General features: G+C 44.2%; 1 protein-coding gene across 1 annotated transcript in view; it reads right to left on the bottom strand.

Annotated features, from left to right (window-relative positions):
• DCLRE1C (DNA cross-link repair 1C) overlaps positions 1–18,821 on the bottom strand; it is a 39,432-nt gene extending 20,611 nt beyond the window's left edge. The window contains 8 exon segments of the mRNA XM_059184057.1: positions 2,221–2,361; positions 2,553–2,625; positions 3,318–3,419; positions 3,960–4,015; positions 5,891–5,950; positions 10,627–10,711; positions 13,004–13,055; positions 18,626–18,821. Coding sequence (XP_059040040.1) covers positions 2,221–2,361; positions 2,553–2,625; positions 3,318–3,419; positions 3,960–4,015; positions 5,891–5,950; positions 10,627–10,711; positions 13,004–13,055; positions 18,626–18,734 — 678 coding nt within the window. The 5' untranslated portion in view covers positions 18,735–18,821.
• Positions 18,822–19,324: the final 503 nt, after the last annotated feature.

Genomic DNA, 19,324 nt, shown 5'->3' with positions numbered 1-19,324 from the left:
ATGTCAAATCGCTGTGGTAATTAATACCAAGACAAGAATAAAAAGAATCCAATATAACTACTTCTTTATCCTGTGCCTTATTCCATTCATTCCGTTTACTAATGACTAGTAAGGAGTAACAACAAATTTGCTTTTCTGGACTCTCTAAGAAAATGAAAAGGGGTAAATTTTAAGGTGTCCAGAGATACAGAAAGTTTTATCCTCAACAAAAATAAAGAAGCCTGGAAAAGTTGCCAGAGATCATCTCTGAGGTCCCTTAGTCAAAAACCTCCCAGTTGTCCCTTTTTAAATTCCTGATCTGAAATTGTTTCTATTCCCCGAAAAGGGCTTCAAGGGCCTGAGAGAGGGCTCATGCCAGGGAAACTCTGAGGTCACAGAGCACAAGGCTGCTCTCCCCCAACCCCAGCCCTCCTCAGCCCAAGGTTCCTTCCTGCAAGGCCTTCCCAGATTTCACACACACACACGAGTATTTACAATGGGAATTTGGGACTGATAAGCAGCTGCTACCTTGGTACTTCACCAAGAGAACAGGAGGGAAAAAGCAGATAATAGAGATCAGTCTATGTGTGTGCATGTGTGCGTGTGTGCGTGTGTGTATAACCTATTATCACTGTGATTTTAATTTAAAAGGCCATTTTAGGGGCGCCTGGGTGGCTCAGTGGGTTAAAGCCTCTGCCTTCAGCTCAGGTCGTGATCTCAGGGTCCTGGGATCGAGCCCCACATTGGGCTCTCTGCTCAGCAGGAAGCCTGTTTCTTCCTCTCTCTCTGCCTGCCTCTCTGCCTACTTGTGATCTCTGTCTGTCAAAATAAATAAATAAAATCTTTAAAAAAATAAAAATTAAAAAAAATAAAAGGCCATTTTAACACCAAAAAAAAACAGGAATGACAATCTCAGAATGAAAGCAAATCCTTCTCAAAATGGAGAATTCACAACTTTATACCAATATATTTTGACAGAGGGACCCAAGGAAGGAAAAAATTAAGGAAAGGAGGACAGAGAGAGTCAAGACTTACAAAGGGAGGGGGGAAGAATTTTTTAAATTTCATATGCAGAAAAGCTAGATCTTTTTCATTTTACTGAATGACACTGACTTGGCACAAGTTTGCTGGATGGGGGATCAATGTTAAAAGGTACAAAACAGGGGCACCTGGGTGGCTCAATGGGTTAAAGCCTCTGCCTTTGGCTCAAGTCATGATCCCAGGGTCCTGGGATCGAGCCCCGCACTGGGCTCTCTGCTCAGCGGGAAGCCTGCTTCCCTTCCTCTCTCTCTGCCTGCCTCTCTTCCTACTTGTGATCTCTCTCTGTCAAATAAATTTTTTTAAATCTTTAAAAAAAAAAAAAAAAAGGTGCAAAACAGAGTGGAACTTAAATGTCTAACTCGCCCTAACACTCTGTTTTATTCAGGGTCATTGCCAGAACTCCGTCTGCTCTCAGGGGACAAGAGCAGGAGCCCAGGCTTGGCTGTTCCGTCCGAGAGCCCAGCACTGAGCCCTGAGGAAGGGACAGGTGAAATAAAACTCCCTCCCAGCCTGCCCTGAAGCTTCCGAGCTCGACAGCGGTTTCCACACACCGGGACCAGGACCGCAGTAAGAAATAGGTTTCCCAGCGCAACCCAGTGCACACACGCACACACGTACGTAAATGCACGTGTCTCATTCCCTATGTGAGTGGTCACAAAACGATAATTACTCGGATTGCAAGCAATACACTCAGATCACTACATCTATTTTATGACCCACAGTCATAAAAAATATTTGAAAAAAAAAAAAATTTCCCCTACGGGACATTTTGCCACAACAGTTCCCAGCCACAGGGCCGCATTCGGCTCTTCCCTTGAGGACATGAACAGAGATGACTTCTCACTCCACAGGGGCTGCCAACCCCCATCACACATGCCCTTTTTTTGTTTGTTTTTTAAAGATTTTATTTATTTATTTGACCCAAGAGAAAAAGAGTGCAAAAGCAAGGAGTGAGGCAGAAGGAGAGGGAGAAGCAGGCTCCCTGCTGAGCAGAGTCCGATGTGGGGCTCGATCCCAGGACCCTGAGATCTAGACCTGAGCCTAAGGCAGATGCTTAACCAACCGAGCCACCCAAGCCCCCCACCCACGCCCTTTCATGGGCTGCTTCCCTCTGCTACTGTGGTTGGTTTTGGGGGGCAGGGATCGGGAGGAAAGGAGAGGTGGGAAGGAGCAACAGAAAAGAAAGAGCCAACACCGTACCTGGACTCCAAATTCTTCACTTAGGTTGGTGAACAGATACTCATACCCATAAGCTGCTTTGCAGTTCAGCCACACGACATGGTACGGACTCCGAGTGATCCAGCCTCGAACCAGCTCTACTATTCCACTCAGACACTCCTCCTGGGCAGGAATTTTTAAAGGCATTTAATACTTTTAAGAACATCACTCACCCTTTGCACTCCCAACAGTCATGTTACTAATGCCAATTAATTATGGGACGATTATGATCTGACATGTTATTCTAGAAACTTCATACTAGAAATAGACAGCCACACCCTGGTTACCATGCCCACATCTCTGGGGAGACTTACTCGACTAGGAATCTGATAAAATTTTGGATCACAGAAAGTAGTATCCAAGTATACGCTCTGGATGTCTTTCACTCTAGAAAAAAAAAACAAAACACAACAATAACAATTGGTGTTAACCATCTAATGTTAAATAAAATATACGTAAAGCTTAAATTCGTAGTAATCTTAGAGGGTGTTCCATTGAATTTGGAATTTTTTTGTTAAATCAACTTTTTGGGGAAATGATTTCCACACAATAAATTACACAGATTTTGTCAAGATGGTTCAGTGAATTTTGACAAATTCACGTAACTACGGCCCCCAGTCAACATATAGAATGTCACCATCACCCCATTCCAAGAAGAAAACTTTGCTTTACTGTCACGCATATAACAAACTTCGACTTCTACCTGAAACAAAGGCTTATATTTGGGAGGAAAGGAGCAGTAAAACTTTTTAGATGATTCAGTCCCCCACTCAAGAATTACATGAAGTCTGGGGCACCTGGGGGTCTCAGTCAGTTAAATACCTGACTTCTGATTTCCGCTCAGGTCATAATCTCAGGGTCATGAGATGGAGCCCCGCGCTGGGCTCCGTGCTGGGCGTGGAGTCTGTTTGGAATGCTCTCCTTCTCTCCCTCTGCCCTTTCCCCATTTCCCTGCTCATGCACACTCCCTCTCTTAAAAAAAAAAAAAAAAAGAAAGAAAGAAAAGAAAGGAAGGAAGGAAGGAAGGAAGAAAGAAAGAAAGAAAAGAAAAGAAAAAGGAATTACATAAAGTCCAGTACCTGCCCCCAGAGTGCAGAAGCTCCATTCTAGCAGCTTCTCCCTTTGCCAATCTGAAGTCTCCCGTGTACAAGACGGTTCCGTTATTGCCCTGAAATAAAAACCTGAGAAGGAAATAGATCTTGGTGACTTCTAAGTCTCATACAACATCCTCAGAAAGCAAAAACACACTAAACCCATAGTAAACGTTTCCTGCCAAACATAGTCACCTACAATACGGTATTAGCAGGATTTTAATAGCTCTACAGCATACCAGGCACTCAGCTGCCACCTTTTCTCAGGGGGCGGGAGGGGGGGTTAGAAAACATTATGGACTGTACTACCGCATTTCCAACAGACATCCCCTGAAATGTGTTGGCACTCTCCACTAATCATGGAGAGAAAAATCCATGGGACAGGAAAATGCAAAGTCAACAGAGAAATGGCCATTGAAGACTTCCATTATAAGAAAGCCACATTTCCAACTTGATTTTCACCTCAATTGCCCAAGTTCAATTTGGAAACAAAGATTAAAGAAATTCCATCTACACATTCAAGCAATAATCTCCCCACACATATTATTTTCTAGACCCTAAACATTTATTTCTACAAACACAACATATATCTATGTGTAAGAAAATGGCAAAATAGATGAGCCCCCTTACATAACTGATCCTGGACAATGACCAGCTGGTAAGAGAGTCACAACAACCTCTTCCTTCTAAAAAGAAAATAAAGAAAAAAAAATAATAGAAGTTATTGTGAGGACCCAGCTCTCCTTAATCAAACAGATTCAGGTACTTCTCAGGAATGTGGTATGCCTTTCCTCATTTCCTCACGCACCAAATCCTGGAGATGTGTGAAATCCTTGCCCACAGAATGACGGTTAAACGCAGCGACAGTGTAACCCAGCAATTCGACTCTGAGCTACACACAAGAGAAATGAAAACGGACAATCACATGAAAACCTGGGCACGCATGTCCACAGCGGCACCGTTCATACTAGCCAGCAAGTACAAGCAGCCTAAATGTCGCTCAGTTGATGAGCACATGAACAGGACGTGATCTGCCCATACAGCAGAATGTTATTTGGGCCACGGCAAGAGATGAAATCCTCACATCATACTACGACATGGATAAACCTTGACACCATTATGCAAAGTGAAAGAAGTGAGTCATAAAAGACCACGTCCAGTACGATTCCACTGATAGGCGATGTCCAGAACAGGCCAATCCTGCAGACTAGAGTAGTGGTTGCCATGGGCTGGGGGAGGGAGAAGTAGGGAATGACTGCTGGTGGGTACACGGTTTCTCTGTGGGTGATGAATATATTCGAAAAAGAACTGTGGTGGTGAATACACAACTCTGTGAATATATGAAAGGCCACTGAATTGTACATTTTAAATGGAGAGAACTGTACGGTATATGAATGATATCTCAGTAAAGCTATTATTAAACTAAAAAAAAAAAAAGGAAAAAAAAAAAGCCTGCTGTCGTCTGGCCCCAAGTCACCATTCTACAAGTACTTGTCCCAGTATTGGGACACACCAGCTCGCTACGTGATAATGGCAATTCCTCCCAGAAGTCTAAGGTCATTCATTCCGATGGCCCCATTAGAGCAAGGTCCCCTGGTTAGTTCTGGAGACACAACACACAAAGCTGTGGTGCATGAGAATAAACCCAGGACCAGAGTGGGACCACCAGACTCCAGTCAACAGGAGGAGCTCAAGTCTTTTGCCAACATAAGTGGCAAGACGGCGAGGCAATCAGGGGAGTCGAGCGCTCGCTAACTGAGGTCAGCACAGCATCCGGGAACCTTCAGGCTGTCCTTTTCCCCTCCTTTTTAACCTGCCCCAACCAGTCCTGAAGCCCTCCCTTGCTGAACAATTTGGTGAGGACTACTTCACAGGCTGATCTTCTCCAGAGAGGAGAGGCAAAGTCAGCCCCTGCTTGATCCTGGCGAGATGGCGGACACCCTTCAGAGTTCAATGTGTCGGCAGGGCAGGTTATAACCCGGCCAGGGAACTAATCCTACCTAGATTTCCCAGACAGTAGGAAAATACTTCTGGCCCTAGGAAGAATTTGAGGTAAAAAATAAATAAATAAAAGGTCCATAATCTTGCTTATTATTAACATTCACAACGCAAAAGTACCTGCTTCTAAATTTAAGGACAAAAAATATACTGGATCCACGTGGACACTGTTTCTTCCATAAGAAATGATTCAGAAAATACGAAAATCACAAATACATGTATTTGCTACAAAAGCACTAAGCACCATATTATATCCTGAATATCGTAATAAATGTAATTAAAGTGACAATGACATCACGCAGTAATATTAACAACGGGAGTTCTCATCATTAACAGGTAATATACTAAAAAAGAGCAATTCACACAGAAGCCAAAGTCTACCTTGTAGACTACCGTGTAGAAAAGAAATACAACACAAGTATATACATATATATTTTCCCCCTACAAAGTCATCCAATTACTATAACTTTCATTTATGATAAGAGCAGCACTCAAAATCACAGAGAAAAACAATCAGATTATTAAATAGTAATTTTTTAAAATTAAATTTAGTATTTACTTACCTCGCCTGATGCTTCATCAACTAAAGGTATCTGGGTAGGAGTTTCTATTTCAATGGATACCTATTAAAATAAGAGGTCATATGTACTATCTTACTCAGTATTTTTCAGTTTTTCAGGGATTCACATGGTCCTGCCATCTCCAACACACACACAGAAAAAGACTTAGAAGTTACTAGGACTCTCTGAGTCGTAATTTCAGACTCTGCAATACTAAATGTTTTAACAGCTTGAAGACAGGATAGAGCTAACGTAGTGCCTTTCCTGGGGCTGATGTGGCAACGTGGGTTAAATGCCTCCTAAACTTACATATCCTTTGACACGGCAATTCTGTTTCCATGAATTCGATTCTCCCGTCACTCCCCATCCCTATCCTCCCACTGCCTGCTCCCTCTGAACTTGAGCCTCGGTCACACACATGGCCACAGGGTCTGCATGCTTAGGCTTCTCGCTGCAGAACGCAGCCTGGATGTGTCCACAAGGTGCTGGCCTTGTTCAGATTCAGGCTGCCTCAAGGGGCTCCCAGGCGGCCTGGCCCATTTTACTATGACAGCAACTTACATGACGGGCATTCAGTAGGTAGTTGATGAATCAGTGCACACAATTCATCTTTTCAGTCCACAGATATCCTAAAACTTAGGGTAACTGAGATTCAGGTGTTAAAAATATCCTTGCATTCTGGGGGCGCCTGGGCGGTTTAGTTGATTAAGCGTCTGCCTTTGGCTCAGGTCATGATCTCCGGGTCCTAGGATTGAGCTCTGTGTCCAGCTCTCTGCTCAGTGGGGAGTTTGCTTTTCTCTGCACCCCCACAGTGCCCAACTCGTACTCTCTCTCTCAAATAAATAAATAAAATCTTAAAAATATATGTATCCTTGTATTCCGGAATAAAAACACCGGACTGTGTTCACAACGCACTTTTTTGCTACCCTGAGATTCAGTTAGCTTAACCAGGCTGTTCACGTGGTCATACATGAAATGGCTTCTCTCCTCCTTGCACTATCATGATCAATTCTGCCAACAAGGTTGAGCAGCTTCTCTCTTTACTATATCCCACAAAAACTCATCCAATATGGGGATTATTTGTCCTTTGAACATGTGGCAAAATGCACCTATAAAACCATCTGGACCTGGGGCTTATTGAAGAAGAGATCTTTGTAAATTGTGTTAATTTCTTCAATGTTTACTTATTCAAGTTTTCCAGTTTTCTTGCCTCAATTTGGTATTTTCCTACTTAGCCAGGTATCCACTTTGCCTAAATTATCAAATATACTATCATTAATTTTCAAAAAATGCATTGCTACTATTAATACTTACTTTCCTTTTATCATTCTGTATTTTTATATGCATCTTTTTTTTTTTTGACAGAGAGAGAGATCACAAGTAGAGAGGCAGAAAGAGAGAGAGAGAGAAGGACGCAGGCTCCCTGCTGAGCAGAAAGCCCAATGCAGGACTCGATCCCAAGACCCTGAGATCATGACCTGAGCCAAAGGCAGAGGCTTAACCCACTGAGCCACCCAGGCACCCTATATGCATCTTTTTTTTTTTTTTTTAAAGATTTTATTTATTCATTTGAGAGGGAGACTGACAGAAAGAGAGAAAGAGAGAGAGACAGAGCATGAGCAGGGGGAGGGGCAGAGAGAGAAGCCGAACCCTCCGCTTAGCAGGGAGCCCGATGCAGGACTCTATCCCGGGACTCCAGGATCATGACCTGAGCTGAAGGCAGCTGCTCAACCAACTGAGCCACCCATCTCACCCATGCGCCCCTGCATCTTTTTTTAATCTTGGCAGAAATCTATTTTTGTTCCTCTAAACATGAGCTTTTACTTTGTTAATCTTGCCTTTTATTTTCTGTGGTAGTTATTGGTCTCTGTATTGGTAACTTGTCCTTTTGCCTTAATTATTTCCTTCTTTCCCATACAGTTAGATTTCCTTTGTTGCTCCTTTCCCTTCGTACTGAGTTGAACTCATTCCATGTAATTCTGGTCTTTGTTTTCTAAGAAATGTACTCAATGCTGTCAATTTCCCTTCAAGTGCTAATTTAGTTGTGTTACACATATTTTGACATGTCGTATTCTCACTGTCCATCAATTCTAAGTATTACATGCTTTTCTTTACAATTTCCTCTTTAACCTAAAGGTTGCTTAGTATTTCAGTTCCCATGTGTGGGATTATTTTAGCTCTCCTTTTATTTATGACTTCAGCAAAACCGCATTGTACTCAGAGAACAGACCAGTAGGATTTCCTACTTTTGTGACACAGCACATGGTCAATTGTTGTAAATGTTTCCTATATACCAAAGATCTTGCTTTCCCTTTGGGTGCCTCAGATTGCTCTTAGTTCACATTTATTAATCAAGCCCTTCAAATCTATCTTATTTCCTGCTTCTTTTCTCTTTCAGTTTTTTTTTTTTTTTTAATTTATTTGAGAGAGACAGAGAGAGCACAAGCAGGGGGAATGACAGAAGCAGATTCCCCGCTGAGCAGGGAGCCTGATGTGGGGATCGATCCCAGAACCCCAGGATCATGACCTGAGCTGAAGGAAGACTCTTAACTGACTGCACCACCCAGGTGCCCCCCTCTTTCAGTTTCTGTGAGTGGTGTGTGAAGCGCTTGAGCTACAAGCAATGAGTATCCTAGCTGCTCTTAGACTGAGAGGTGGCCTCATACTCCATTGACTTCGCTGCACTGCAATTGTCCCAGAGGTCCCCTCCACACATACCTCCAGGTTGGCACTGGCCACAGGAAACCGCTGTGTGAGATCTGGAAAGCCAAAGTGAACTGGCAGGCAGAAGGTCTACCAGCTCAGGTACGAGCACCTGCTGGCTCAGCTGGCAGACAGGACAGGACTGCAGTGACCCCACCTTCAGCTTCTCGAAGGCCTGGGCCAGGAGTGTGGAACTCAGTAGCACCACGGGGCTGCAGCACTAGCCAGGGTGGGGAGTGTGCAAGACAGGTGTTCCAGGCTTCCCTGTGGGTTCCAGCCCATCTCTGCCCTTCTCCACTTCTCTCTCCACTCGGCTTCCTGCCGCTGACCTGCAGGTCCACGGCAACCTCAGGCCTAATAACCAGGCTGAGGTTACAGCCTTGGTGTTGGGCCACTCTGTGGAGTGGGGATAGACCCCACCCCAATTACAGTCAGCGGTCGAGCCGGAACGCGCCACACGTGCACCAACAGGGTGTGAAAACACTGTTTTTCCCACCCTGAGGGAGGTTCTGCAGAGAGTAGAGCAGTGCCCCAGCTGGGAGGAAGTGGCTCTTCCCCCCACCCCAGAGACAGGAGCAGTGAGTGGCCCTGGTTATTATTGTGGTTGGGGGGTGTGCCTGGGCTCCCATGGTTCGAACTTCACATCAGTGCCAAGGGAGGGGGTGGGGTGGGCTTTTTTTTTTTTTAAGATTTTTTTTTTATTTATTTGACAGAGAAAGAGGAGATGGGAGTGGCAGGCAGAGGGAGAGGGAGAAGCAGTCTCCCTCCTGACAGGGAGCCTGATGAAGGACTTGATCCCAAACCCTGGGACCATGACCTGAGCCGAAGGCAGAAGCTTAACTGACTGAACCACCCAGGGGCCCCAAGGCTTTTTTTTTTTTTTTTTTTTTTTTTTAAATCAGCCTGCCCAAATGTGGGGCAGAAGGGGAAAGAGGATGTGAGAGCTGAAAGCCGGCAGCAGGCAAACATCGAACAGACCCTGATACTTGTTTGGCCTTCTCTGCCAGCTCCCACAATGACTTAAGGTTTAAACCATAGTGTGCACCCTAACTGTATTTCCCCAGCGCTTCTCTTTCTCTGGTCAAGCACTGGGGGATCAGTGAGGACTTTATCCAGTTTGTCAATTGCATGTTAAGTTCAAATCTTCTTGATCCACTGCTCCTTCTGACAATAAATAACATCCTCTTGGGAACAAGATCTCTTTTTACCTTCGATTCTATTTTGTATGACAAAAAAAACTGCCACTCTGGATTTTTTAGCTTCTAATTATTTAGTACACCTTTTCCTTTTTTTGTTTTTTTAACTCCATTTCAACTTGCATTTATCTTTTTGTTTTATCTAAACCTCTTGTAGACTAAGACTGTTGGAACCTTCCTTTTTCTTCCCTTAACCTAAACTGAGAAAATCATTAGTTAGAAAATTAACTAGTAATTATTGTTATAATAGGACTTTTCCTGGCATCTTTACATTTTCCATATACCATTCCCTTGTTTCTCCCTTCACTATATGCTTTGCATTGGACACATCCATTTCATTCTGTCAGATTCAAAGTTGTCCACTCTATTTATTCCAGTTGTTACCCTTTATCGTAACCCATAAGATGTGTTCATTTTTCCTAAACTATGTCATGACCTAAGTAATAGGATTTATCAGTTAAACATTTCACACTCTGCAGTATTAAAATGCAACTTAGCAGCTTTACACAGTGGCAGTATCGTAGCCAATGAGGTTTATCCAAGATGCGATTATTGTTAATTAAAATGCAATTTAGCAAGAGTTAATGAAATTAAACCAACAAAACTAAGACCTGAAATCAAGCCACTGATGGACAAGAAATACAAATCTGCAACAACTAAATGTTGGCCTCTTCTAAACTGAGGAATTACAAAGACTAAACATCAATACTGTAATTAATGTGGATAAATACAGTGTAGGATTAACTGGGCTTTGAAAAATCCCAATGCTTTGTTTAATCGACCTCGAAAAATATTTCCCCTTGAGGTAAAGAAATAGTGTCATAAAAAAATAAAACTTACGATTCGTTTCTCCCAAAATCTGTACTTCGGGTTAGTTAACAACAACTCTTTAGTAACAGGTGAACAGTATAAGCAAACCTTCAAGCTGAAAGAAGAAATTTAGAAAAGCTGGGTCAGTGCAGCTTTATAGTGAGCCATCGGGGTGACCAGAAAAGTACATTTCACCACATATCAGTTATCTCAAATCATTCAGACACTGAGCTGGCTCAACAAGTGTCAGAACAGTTCCCCACATGCCACCACCTGTAACTATCTAGATCCCATCAAGACCGAAGTGGGAGAGGGGGCGCCTGGCCGGCTCATTCGGTACGAGTGTGCGACTCTGGATCTTGGGGCTGTAAGTTAGAACCCCACATATGAAGCAGAGATTACTTAAAAATAAATTTATTTTTAAAGATGTATTTATTATATTTTGAGAGAAAAAAATTATTTTGAGAGAAAGAAAAAAGGGAAGAGTGAATGAGAGGGAGAGAATCTTGAGCCGATTCCCCACTGAGCGTGGAGCCCACAAGGGGGCTTGATCCCACAACAGTGGGATCATGACCCTGGGATCATGACATGAGCTGAAATCAAGAGCCAGCCGCTTAACAGACTGCACCACCCAGCACCACCCAGGAGCCCCACCTTAAAATTTAAATTAAAAAAAAAAGTGTACAGAGGAACAACAGGGAAGAAGCAAAAGAAGAGAATATACTGTGCCCTCTGACTTCCTCAAAAGGGGGTCCCCCATCACTCTGAGTTTAAAGATATATGTTTGTACCTGATCAGGAATGTCTGGAACGATTCCACCACATGAAGCTACGTCTCAAGAAGGGAAAAGGGTGGGGATGCTTTCAAATTTTTAAATTCAAAAACAAAGCTTAGAGTTAAGAACACAGTCTGTGATGGACCGTATTTTCCAAAGATGGTCACACTAATATATTCCCAACCACACATGCTATGTTTACAGATGGATAAGGAAATCCCTCTGCTGACAGAGGGGTCTATTTTAACCACCACCCCCCACTTCAGCCTGTCTTTGTGACTGCCTCAACCAACAGAACATGACAGAGGGAGGTCTCGGGACTGTGGAGGCTATGTCTCCTGGGCAACATGGCTCCCTGCAAGCTCTCCCTTGGGACATAGACTTTTTAAGCCCGAGTCTCCATTTAAGAAGTTCGGCTACCTTGAAATCACTATGCTGAAAAGTTTTCTAGGGACAGAGTTGCCCAAATGCCCCAGCTGCCTGATTCCTCTCAGCCTCAGTGTCAAACACTGAATGATGGGCCCCCAGATAATGGCAGTCCCCCTAAGACACCCAGCCAGGGAGAAACTAGCAACCCCAACTGTGTTCTGTCAGCATTCCCAACCCACAGAAACTGAGAAAGAGAACATATGATTAGTGGGTTAAAGTCACTAAGTTTGGGGGTAATTTGTTACGCAGCAATAGATAACTAATACACGGGCTCAAAAATCAGACAGACCTGGTTGAAATCCTGGTCCTGCCACTTACTGGCTGCATGACCTTGGGCAACTAATTTAACCTCTCTGGTTCCTCAGTTTCCTCATCTGTAAAATAGAAATAATAATGGTATCTATTCAAAAGTTATCAAGAGGATCTAATGAGGATGTTGGCTCCTAGAAGACAGAGATTTTCATCTGTGTTGTTACTAGTATAGCCTCAATGTCCAGCACAGTGCCTGACTTGTCACAGGCTCTCAAAGAAACTGGCAAACTAAACAACACATAGGGCCTGACATTTATATAAGTACTCAGTGAATACAGGCTACCGCTCATCACGAACACAGACTCATAATAGCACTTTGCAGAGAAGACTGGCATCCACTGGGTCAGAAGTTAAAGAGTCAACAGGGCCCTTTCCAATACACAGCTTGGGGATTTGGAATTAACATTTAGGCAAAGCGGGCTGTAGGAAAAAAACACAGTACTTCGGCTTGAAGATCCAAAAACATTATGACTGTCTTCGCAACAGAACTACACACACAGGGAGAAATGAAAATGAACACACTACTGCTACCCCAAACAGCATGATAAATCGTACAGTTAGAATATTGAGTGAAAGAAAACAACTAGAAGGGTCTATTCAGTATGACTCTACAAAGTTCCCAACCAGCCAAGGTTAAACCATGATGACAAAAAGTCAGAATACCGATGCCTCTGAGACGAGGACTGACTAGGAGGAGGGATGGGGCTCTGTTCTGGGACACGGGCCCTATTCTGTTTCTCGATCTGGGTGGAAGGTTCATAGATGCGCTCACCTACAAAAGCTCATCTGACTGTGTCCCCTTGCAATGTATGTACTTCCCTGTGTAGCACTCACAGCTCAATTAAAACGTTTACTTAAAAAAACACACAAATAAGGAGGAAAATAAATTACCTGCACTCCAGTCTTCTTTTCAAGGTAGGGGCTCTTAATCCTTTCATGTGATCTAAAAACAAAAGAATCAAAAACTATAAGCACATTTTTTTTTTTTGAGAGGATTCCTTAAGCCAAGCAAACAGTTGTCCTCTCTTTTCGAGCTTTCTTTTAAGAGAAAATATATGAGAGGTTCGCCTTTTTTTTTTTTTTTTAAGATTTCTTTTATTTGAGAGAGCGAGCGCGCACACACATGCGTGAGTGGGAGGGCAGGGGGAGGGGGGGAGAGAATCTTTTTTTAAAATCTGGAGTGTGGTTACTATATATATTTTTTTAACATATAATGTATTATTTCCCCAGGGGTACATGTCTGTGAATCATCAGGCTTACACAGTTCACAGCACTCACCATAGCACAGACCCTCCCCAATGTCCATCACCCAGCCACCCTAGCCCTCTCACCCAGCTCCACTCCAACAACCCTCATTCTGTTTCATGAGATTAAGAGTCTCTTATAGTTTGTCTCCCTCCCGAGCCCATCTTGTTTCATTTTATCCCCTCCCTACCCCTCACGACCTCCCGCCCTGCACCTCAAATTCCTTATATTAGAGAGATCATAGGATAACTGTCTTTCTCAGATTGACTTATTTCACTCAGCCTAATAACCTCTAGTTCCATCCACATCATTGCAAATGGGAAGATTTCAGTTTTCTAATGCCTGCGTGGTATTCCATTGTGTATATATACCACAGCTTCTTTATCCATTCATCTGTTCATGGACATCTAGGTTCTTTCCATAGTTTGGCTATTGTAGACATTGCTGCTATAAACATTCGGGTGCACATGCCCCTTCAGATCACTACATTCGTGTTTTTAGGGTAAATACCCAGTGATGCGATTGCTGGGTTGTAGGGTAGCTCTATTTTCAACCTTATGAGGAACCTCCATGCTGTTTTCCAGAGTGGCTGCACCAGCTTGCATTCCCACCAACAGTGTAGGAGGGCTCCCCTTTCTCTGCATCCTTGCCAACATCTGTCGTTTCCTGACTTGTTAATTTTTTTGAGCACATTTTTCATGTGTCTGTTGGCCATCTGATGTCTTCTTTGCAGAAATGTTGTTCACGATTTTGTTCTTCGGGTGTTGAGTTTGAAAAGTTCTTTACAGAGTTTGGATAATAGCCCTTTATCTGATAGATCCTTTGCAAATATCTTTGCCCATTCTATCAGTTGTCTTTTGGTTTGTTGACTGTTTCCTCTGCTGTGCAAAAGTTTTTTATCTTGATGAAGCCCCAGTAGTTCATTTTTGCCTTTGCTTCCCTTGCCTTTGGCGATGTTTCTAGGAACAAATTGCTGCGACAGAGGTCAAAGAGGTTGCTACCTGTGTTCTAAAGGATTTTGACGAATTCCTGTCTCAAGCTGAGGTCTTCCGTCCATTTTGAGTCTATTTTTGCGTGTGGTGAAAGGAAATGGTCCAGTTTTATTCTTCTGCATGTGACTGTCCAATTTTCCCAACACTATTTGTTGAGGAGACTGTCTTTTTTCCATTGGACATTCTTTCCTGCTTTGTCAAAGATTAGTTGACCACAGAGTTAAGGGTCCATTTCTGGGCTCTCTATTCTGTTCCATTGATCTATGTGTCTGTTTTTGTGCCAGTACCATATTGTCTTGATGATGACACCTTTGTAACAGAGCTTGAAGTCTGGAATTGTGATGCCGCCAACTTTGGGTTTCTTTTTCAACATTCCTCTGGCTACTTGGGGTCATTTCTGGTTCCATACAAATTTTAGGATTATTTGCTCCATTTCTTTGAAAAAAATGGATGGTATTTTGATAGGGATTGCATTAAATGTGTAAATTGTTTTAGGTAGGATAGACATTTTCACAATATTTGTTCTTCCAATCCATAAGCATGGAACATTTTTCCATTTGTTTATATCTTCCTCAATTTCTTTCATGAGTACTTTATAGTTTTCTGAGTACAGATTCCTTGCCTCTTTGGTTAGGTTTATTCCTAGGTATCTTATGGTTTTGGGTGCAACTGTAAATGGGATCGACTCCTTAATTTCTCTTTCCTATGACTTGTTGTTGGTATATAGAAATGCAACTGATTTGTGTGCATTGATTTTATATCCTGACACTTTACTGAATTCCCATATGAGTTCTAGCAGTTTTGGAGTGGAGTCTTTTGGGTTTTCCACATAAAGTATCATATTACTTGCAAAGAGTGAGAGTTTGACTTCTTTGTCGATTTAGATGCCTTTTATTTATTTTTATTGTCTGATTGCCACGGCTAGGACTTCTAGTACTATATAGAATAGCAGTGGTAATAATGGACAGCCCTGCCATGTTCCTGACTTTAGGGAAAAAGCTCTCAATTTTTCCCCATTGAGAATGATATTCGCTGTAGGTTTTTCATAGATGGCTTTGATGATATTGAGGTATGTGCCCTCTATCCCTACAGTGTGAAGAGTTTTGATCAAGAAAGGATGCTGTACTTTGTCAAATGCTGATTGATTTGTGGATGTTGAACCAACCTTGCAGCCCTGGAATAAATCCCACTTGGTCGTGGTGAATAATCCTTTTAATGTACTATTAGATCCTATTGGCTAGTATCTTGGTGAGAATTTTTGCATCCGTGTGGGAGGAGAGAATCTTGAAGCAGACTCCCCACTGAGCAGGGAGCCCTACATAGGGCTGGATCCCATGACCCTGAGATTATGACCTGAGCCAAGACCAAGAATTGGACACTCAAGCAACTGAGCCCCCAGGTGCCCCAAGAGGTTCACCTTTATAAGAGAACTGATTCGTGTGAGCTACTGACTCTTCTGCAGTTGGCAAATGCAGCTGCAAACAGGGCAGGAACCACTGCAAGCTGACCATCTCTGGTCATCATTTACAAGAACAATCCCCTCTATCTTAGGACAGATTCTAAATCACTCTGAGTAGCCACAGAAGAATGAGTGACGAGACTCACTTCAGAACTGCTTCCAGCACTTTCTTTCATGTTCTTCCTTCATTTTAATCCAACCATCCTTTGTGCCCACTTTATGTGACCCATCCAGTTCCAGGCACTGAATTGAGTTCATCTGGAACTTGTTTAGGCTTAGGTCAGCATGAGAAGGTTTTATTCTCTTCTCAGCCTACTGTGACTGCTGGGTAGAAAGATGCGGCATTTCTATCCACACAGGTCTGCTTCGCAGCCCTCCAAAGCAACACATACAGAAAGACAGCCTTTAAACATAGTCATTCTAACACATTCTGAATCTCCAGCATGGGAAGGACTAGATAGCAATGACCACACCTTCTCAGTTTAGGTGAATCAACAAACCCTAATTATTCAAATTACCACCCAAACACACACACACACACACACACACACACACACACACACACACACGTCCTCAACACAATCATCTGTGCTGATCCTTAACTCCAGAGAAAACAATGCAGTCACCACACCCCGCACAGCAGACCTTGACTGGACTTGTGCCTGCTCCCTCGGTGGGTGAATCCCCTCAGATCACTCCTAGTCCAGGCTTTTAGGACCTCTGGTGGCACTGGTTGGGATTTCCAAAGAATTTGAGCCATGGCAAAAGAGAGGCTGAATCAAGACTCAGTTCCATACTCCCAAACTAAATCAGCAGGCAGCCCTCTGTGGCTGCTTTAATCAAGACAGCCCAGGACCAGCCCAGCTGGCCCTGGACCACTGTAGACCCCTCCAAGGCTGCCAGCAAGAGAACCTGGGCCAGCTTACTTGGTGCTGCAAGGACTGCACCCAGAGTCTCCTTTCCAGAGCCTTTTTGCTTTCCCGAACCAAATCAAGTCATTGGAAATTGTCCCCTAGTGGGGTCTTCTCCAACCCTGGGCTACTCTATCAGGCCACGGGTCCCCCTCTTGACCTCCAGACCTTACTAATGCTTAGCAAAGCCTGCCCTGAGCATAGGACTGGGTTTCAGATGGCTCATAAGCAGGACTGAGTGGGCCATGGAATGAGATGTTCTATCAAAATGTGATTTTTTTTCTACCAAAAGAGGCCACAGATTTTGTCAGATATCCTCTATCAGTCTGTTCAGAATGACGCAAAATGCCACAGACAAGGTGGCTTAAACCATAAAACTTCTTACAGTTCTGGAGGCTAAATTCCAAGCTCAAGTGGAAGCCTCCTGGCTTCCAGATGGCCCTTCAGAGTGTGTGGACAGAGTGCAATCTCTATTCCTCTTTTCATAAGGCCATCAATCCTAATGAGTTAGGATCCAGCTCATTTAAATTTTAACTGCGTCCTAAAAACCCAGTCACCAAATACAGTCACATGGTGGTTTCAGCTTCAACATATGAAGGGGGTGGGGCAGCACAATTCAGTCCACAGCACATCAAAGAAATCTGTTTCTGAAAAAGGTTGAAAACTACCAGTAAGCAGTGTGGGGAATTTCCAAAAGCAGAAGCTGAGTTCTTGCCCTTGATGAGATTATTTTCAGGCTGAGTAAACAGACTCACATGTCATTAGAGAACAGAAACCGAGATTATAAACTGCTCAATAACAGGGAGTCAGTTTTTTGCTTAACGTACAAACAGATGATCCTGATTTCAGATTCCGTTAGATGGATTCCTTTTCCAAACTCGTTACTTGTAGACATCAAGGGCGAGCCCCTGCGCCACACCTCAATCATGGCTAAGCACATTCTGAGTTCAGAAATTCCAGTAACACTCAAGACAAAAGGTGAAACAGAGGTATCCCCACCCAGCGGGGGATTCACAATGAAAAACACACCAAAACCAAAAACGTTATTCTGGAGAATAAGTAGAAAGGCCCTCAAAGAGGCTCACAGTGCTATTTGACAAATCAAGGGACGAAATTCAGATTTTCCGCATTGACGAGAGAAAATTCGTAGACTAGAGCGAGAAAGCAGAGGCACTTCCCAAAAGCGCGAACGCAGGCATCCTAGGTGATAACCACACAGCCAACGGTTGCAAAACGAGGTCTCCTCCAGCTCTGGAGATCGGTTAGAACGTTTTAGAGACTCTCCCGCCTCACTTGGAGTCTCTAACCTCCAGGCTTTATCACTAGGGCCTAATCCCTAATGATTAGGGATTACCTACTGTGTGCAGCTGTGAAATCTTAGTATTCTGGTTGCTTCACCTTAAACGAAATTTTTATACTGGAGGCGGGCAGAACACCTCAAAGGAGGGGGAGCATGCACTACAGGAGCTTTCGGACACGAGGTCTGAGTGTGTGTGCGGGTGCTTGCTTGATAATAAATACTGGAGGGCGGGTAGGGTGGGATTTCTTCTGAAACTTTTCTTTATAACGTGGAAGCGAAGATGTAAAGGAAGAAGCAAGAAAGAATCCTCGCTGACCTCGGACTCTTCGCTGCTAGGAGAGCTACCAAAAGAACCCAAGTGTTATCCCTGGTCCAACGGGCTGCCCAAGTTTCGGTTCCGTCCCGTCGTACAGATGAAGAAATAAAGCCTCAGAGAGGCCGAAGAGCCAAGCGGGGAACAAGGTGCATCTGCTGGTCTGGGCCCCGGCCTCCCGGAGCCTGCACTCCGCTGCTCGAGCTCCCCCCGCATCCCCGGCGGCTTCCCCACGGGGCCAGAACACAGGCAGCCTGTGTCCCCGGGACGGGCGGCGCGCCACGCTCACTCACCCTTGTGGCAGTGGGACAGGAAGTAGGCGCGGGCTTTCAAGTTCTCCCTGTCGAAGCGGTCTATGGAGATGGTTGGATACTCGGCCATCTGCCCCGTGAAGGAACTCATAGCGCCAGCACAGCCCGGGGGACGCGGCCCCACGCCGCCTGCGGAAGCTAAGGTTTTCCTCGCCGGGCCGCCACTTCCGGGAACCTGCCGTCGCCGCCGCTCCATTGGCTCGCCGGATGCAGCCACGTCCAATCAGAGGAGCCCTGCGGCGGCGGGGCGGTGCCGAGGAACTTCAGTGGACAGTCCGCTGCCGGCGAATCGCGTGGTTGATTGTTCGAGTGACGGGATGCTGGGCTGGGGCAGCTGGCTGGGATCTAGGATGTGGCGAGACGAGGGTGCCTCCTGCTGGAAACCTTGACTCAACACGAGTGGCCTTCCTGGTGCAGTGTGTCCTTGTCTGTGCAGGAACGGTATCGCGAAAGGAAAGTGAACACCTGTAGCAGGTGCTCTACCCAAGGATGCCAAGAAGCGAAGGGCGATGCAAAGCTTCGCTTTGAAATCAGACTTCGTTCCACCTCCTGCTTGTCTACTGAGAGCCTGAAAGCCCAGCTCAATTTCCCTTCTTTACTTTTCTTCCCAGTTTCTACCTTAGGGGGTAACCATGAGGATTGTATGAGAAAAAAATTGTATGTGACTCATGGTAGATTCAT

This window comes from Mustela lutreola, chromosome 8 (assembly GCF_030435805.1).
Source record: "Mustela lutreola isolate mMusLut2 chromosome 8, mMusLut2.pri, whole genome shotgun sequence".
Taxonomy (NCBI): domain Eukaryota; kingdom Metazoa; phylum Chordata; class Mammalia; order Carnivora; family Mustelidae; genus Mustela; species Mustela lutreola.
This window is presented reverse-complemented; position numbering and strand designations above follow the sequence as displayed.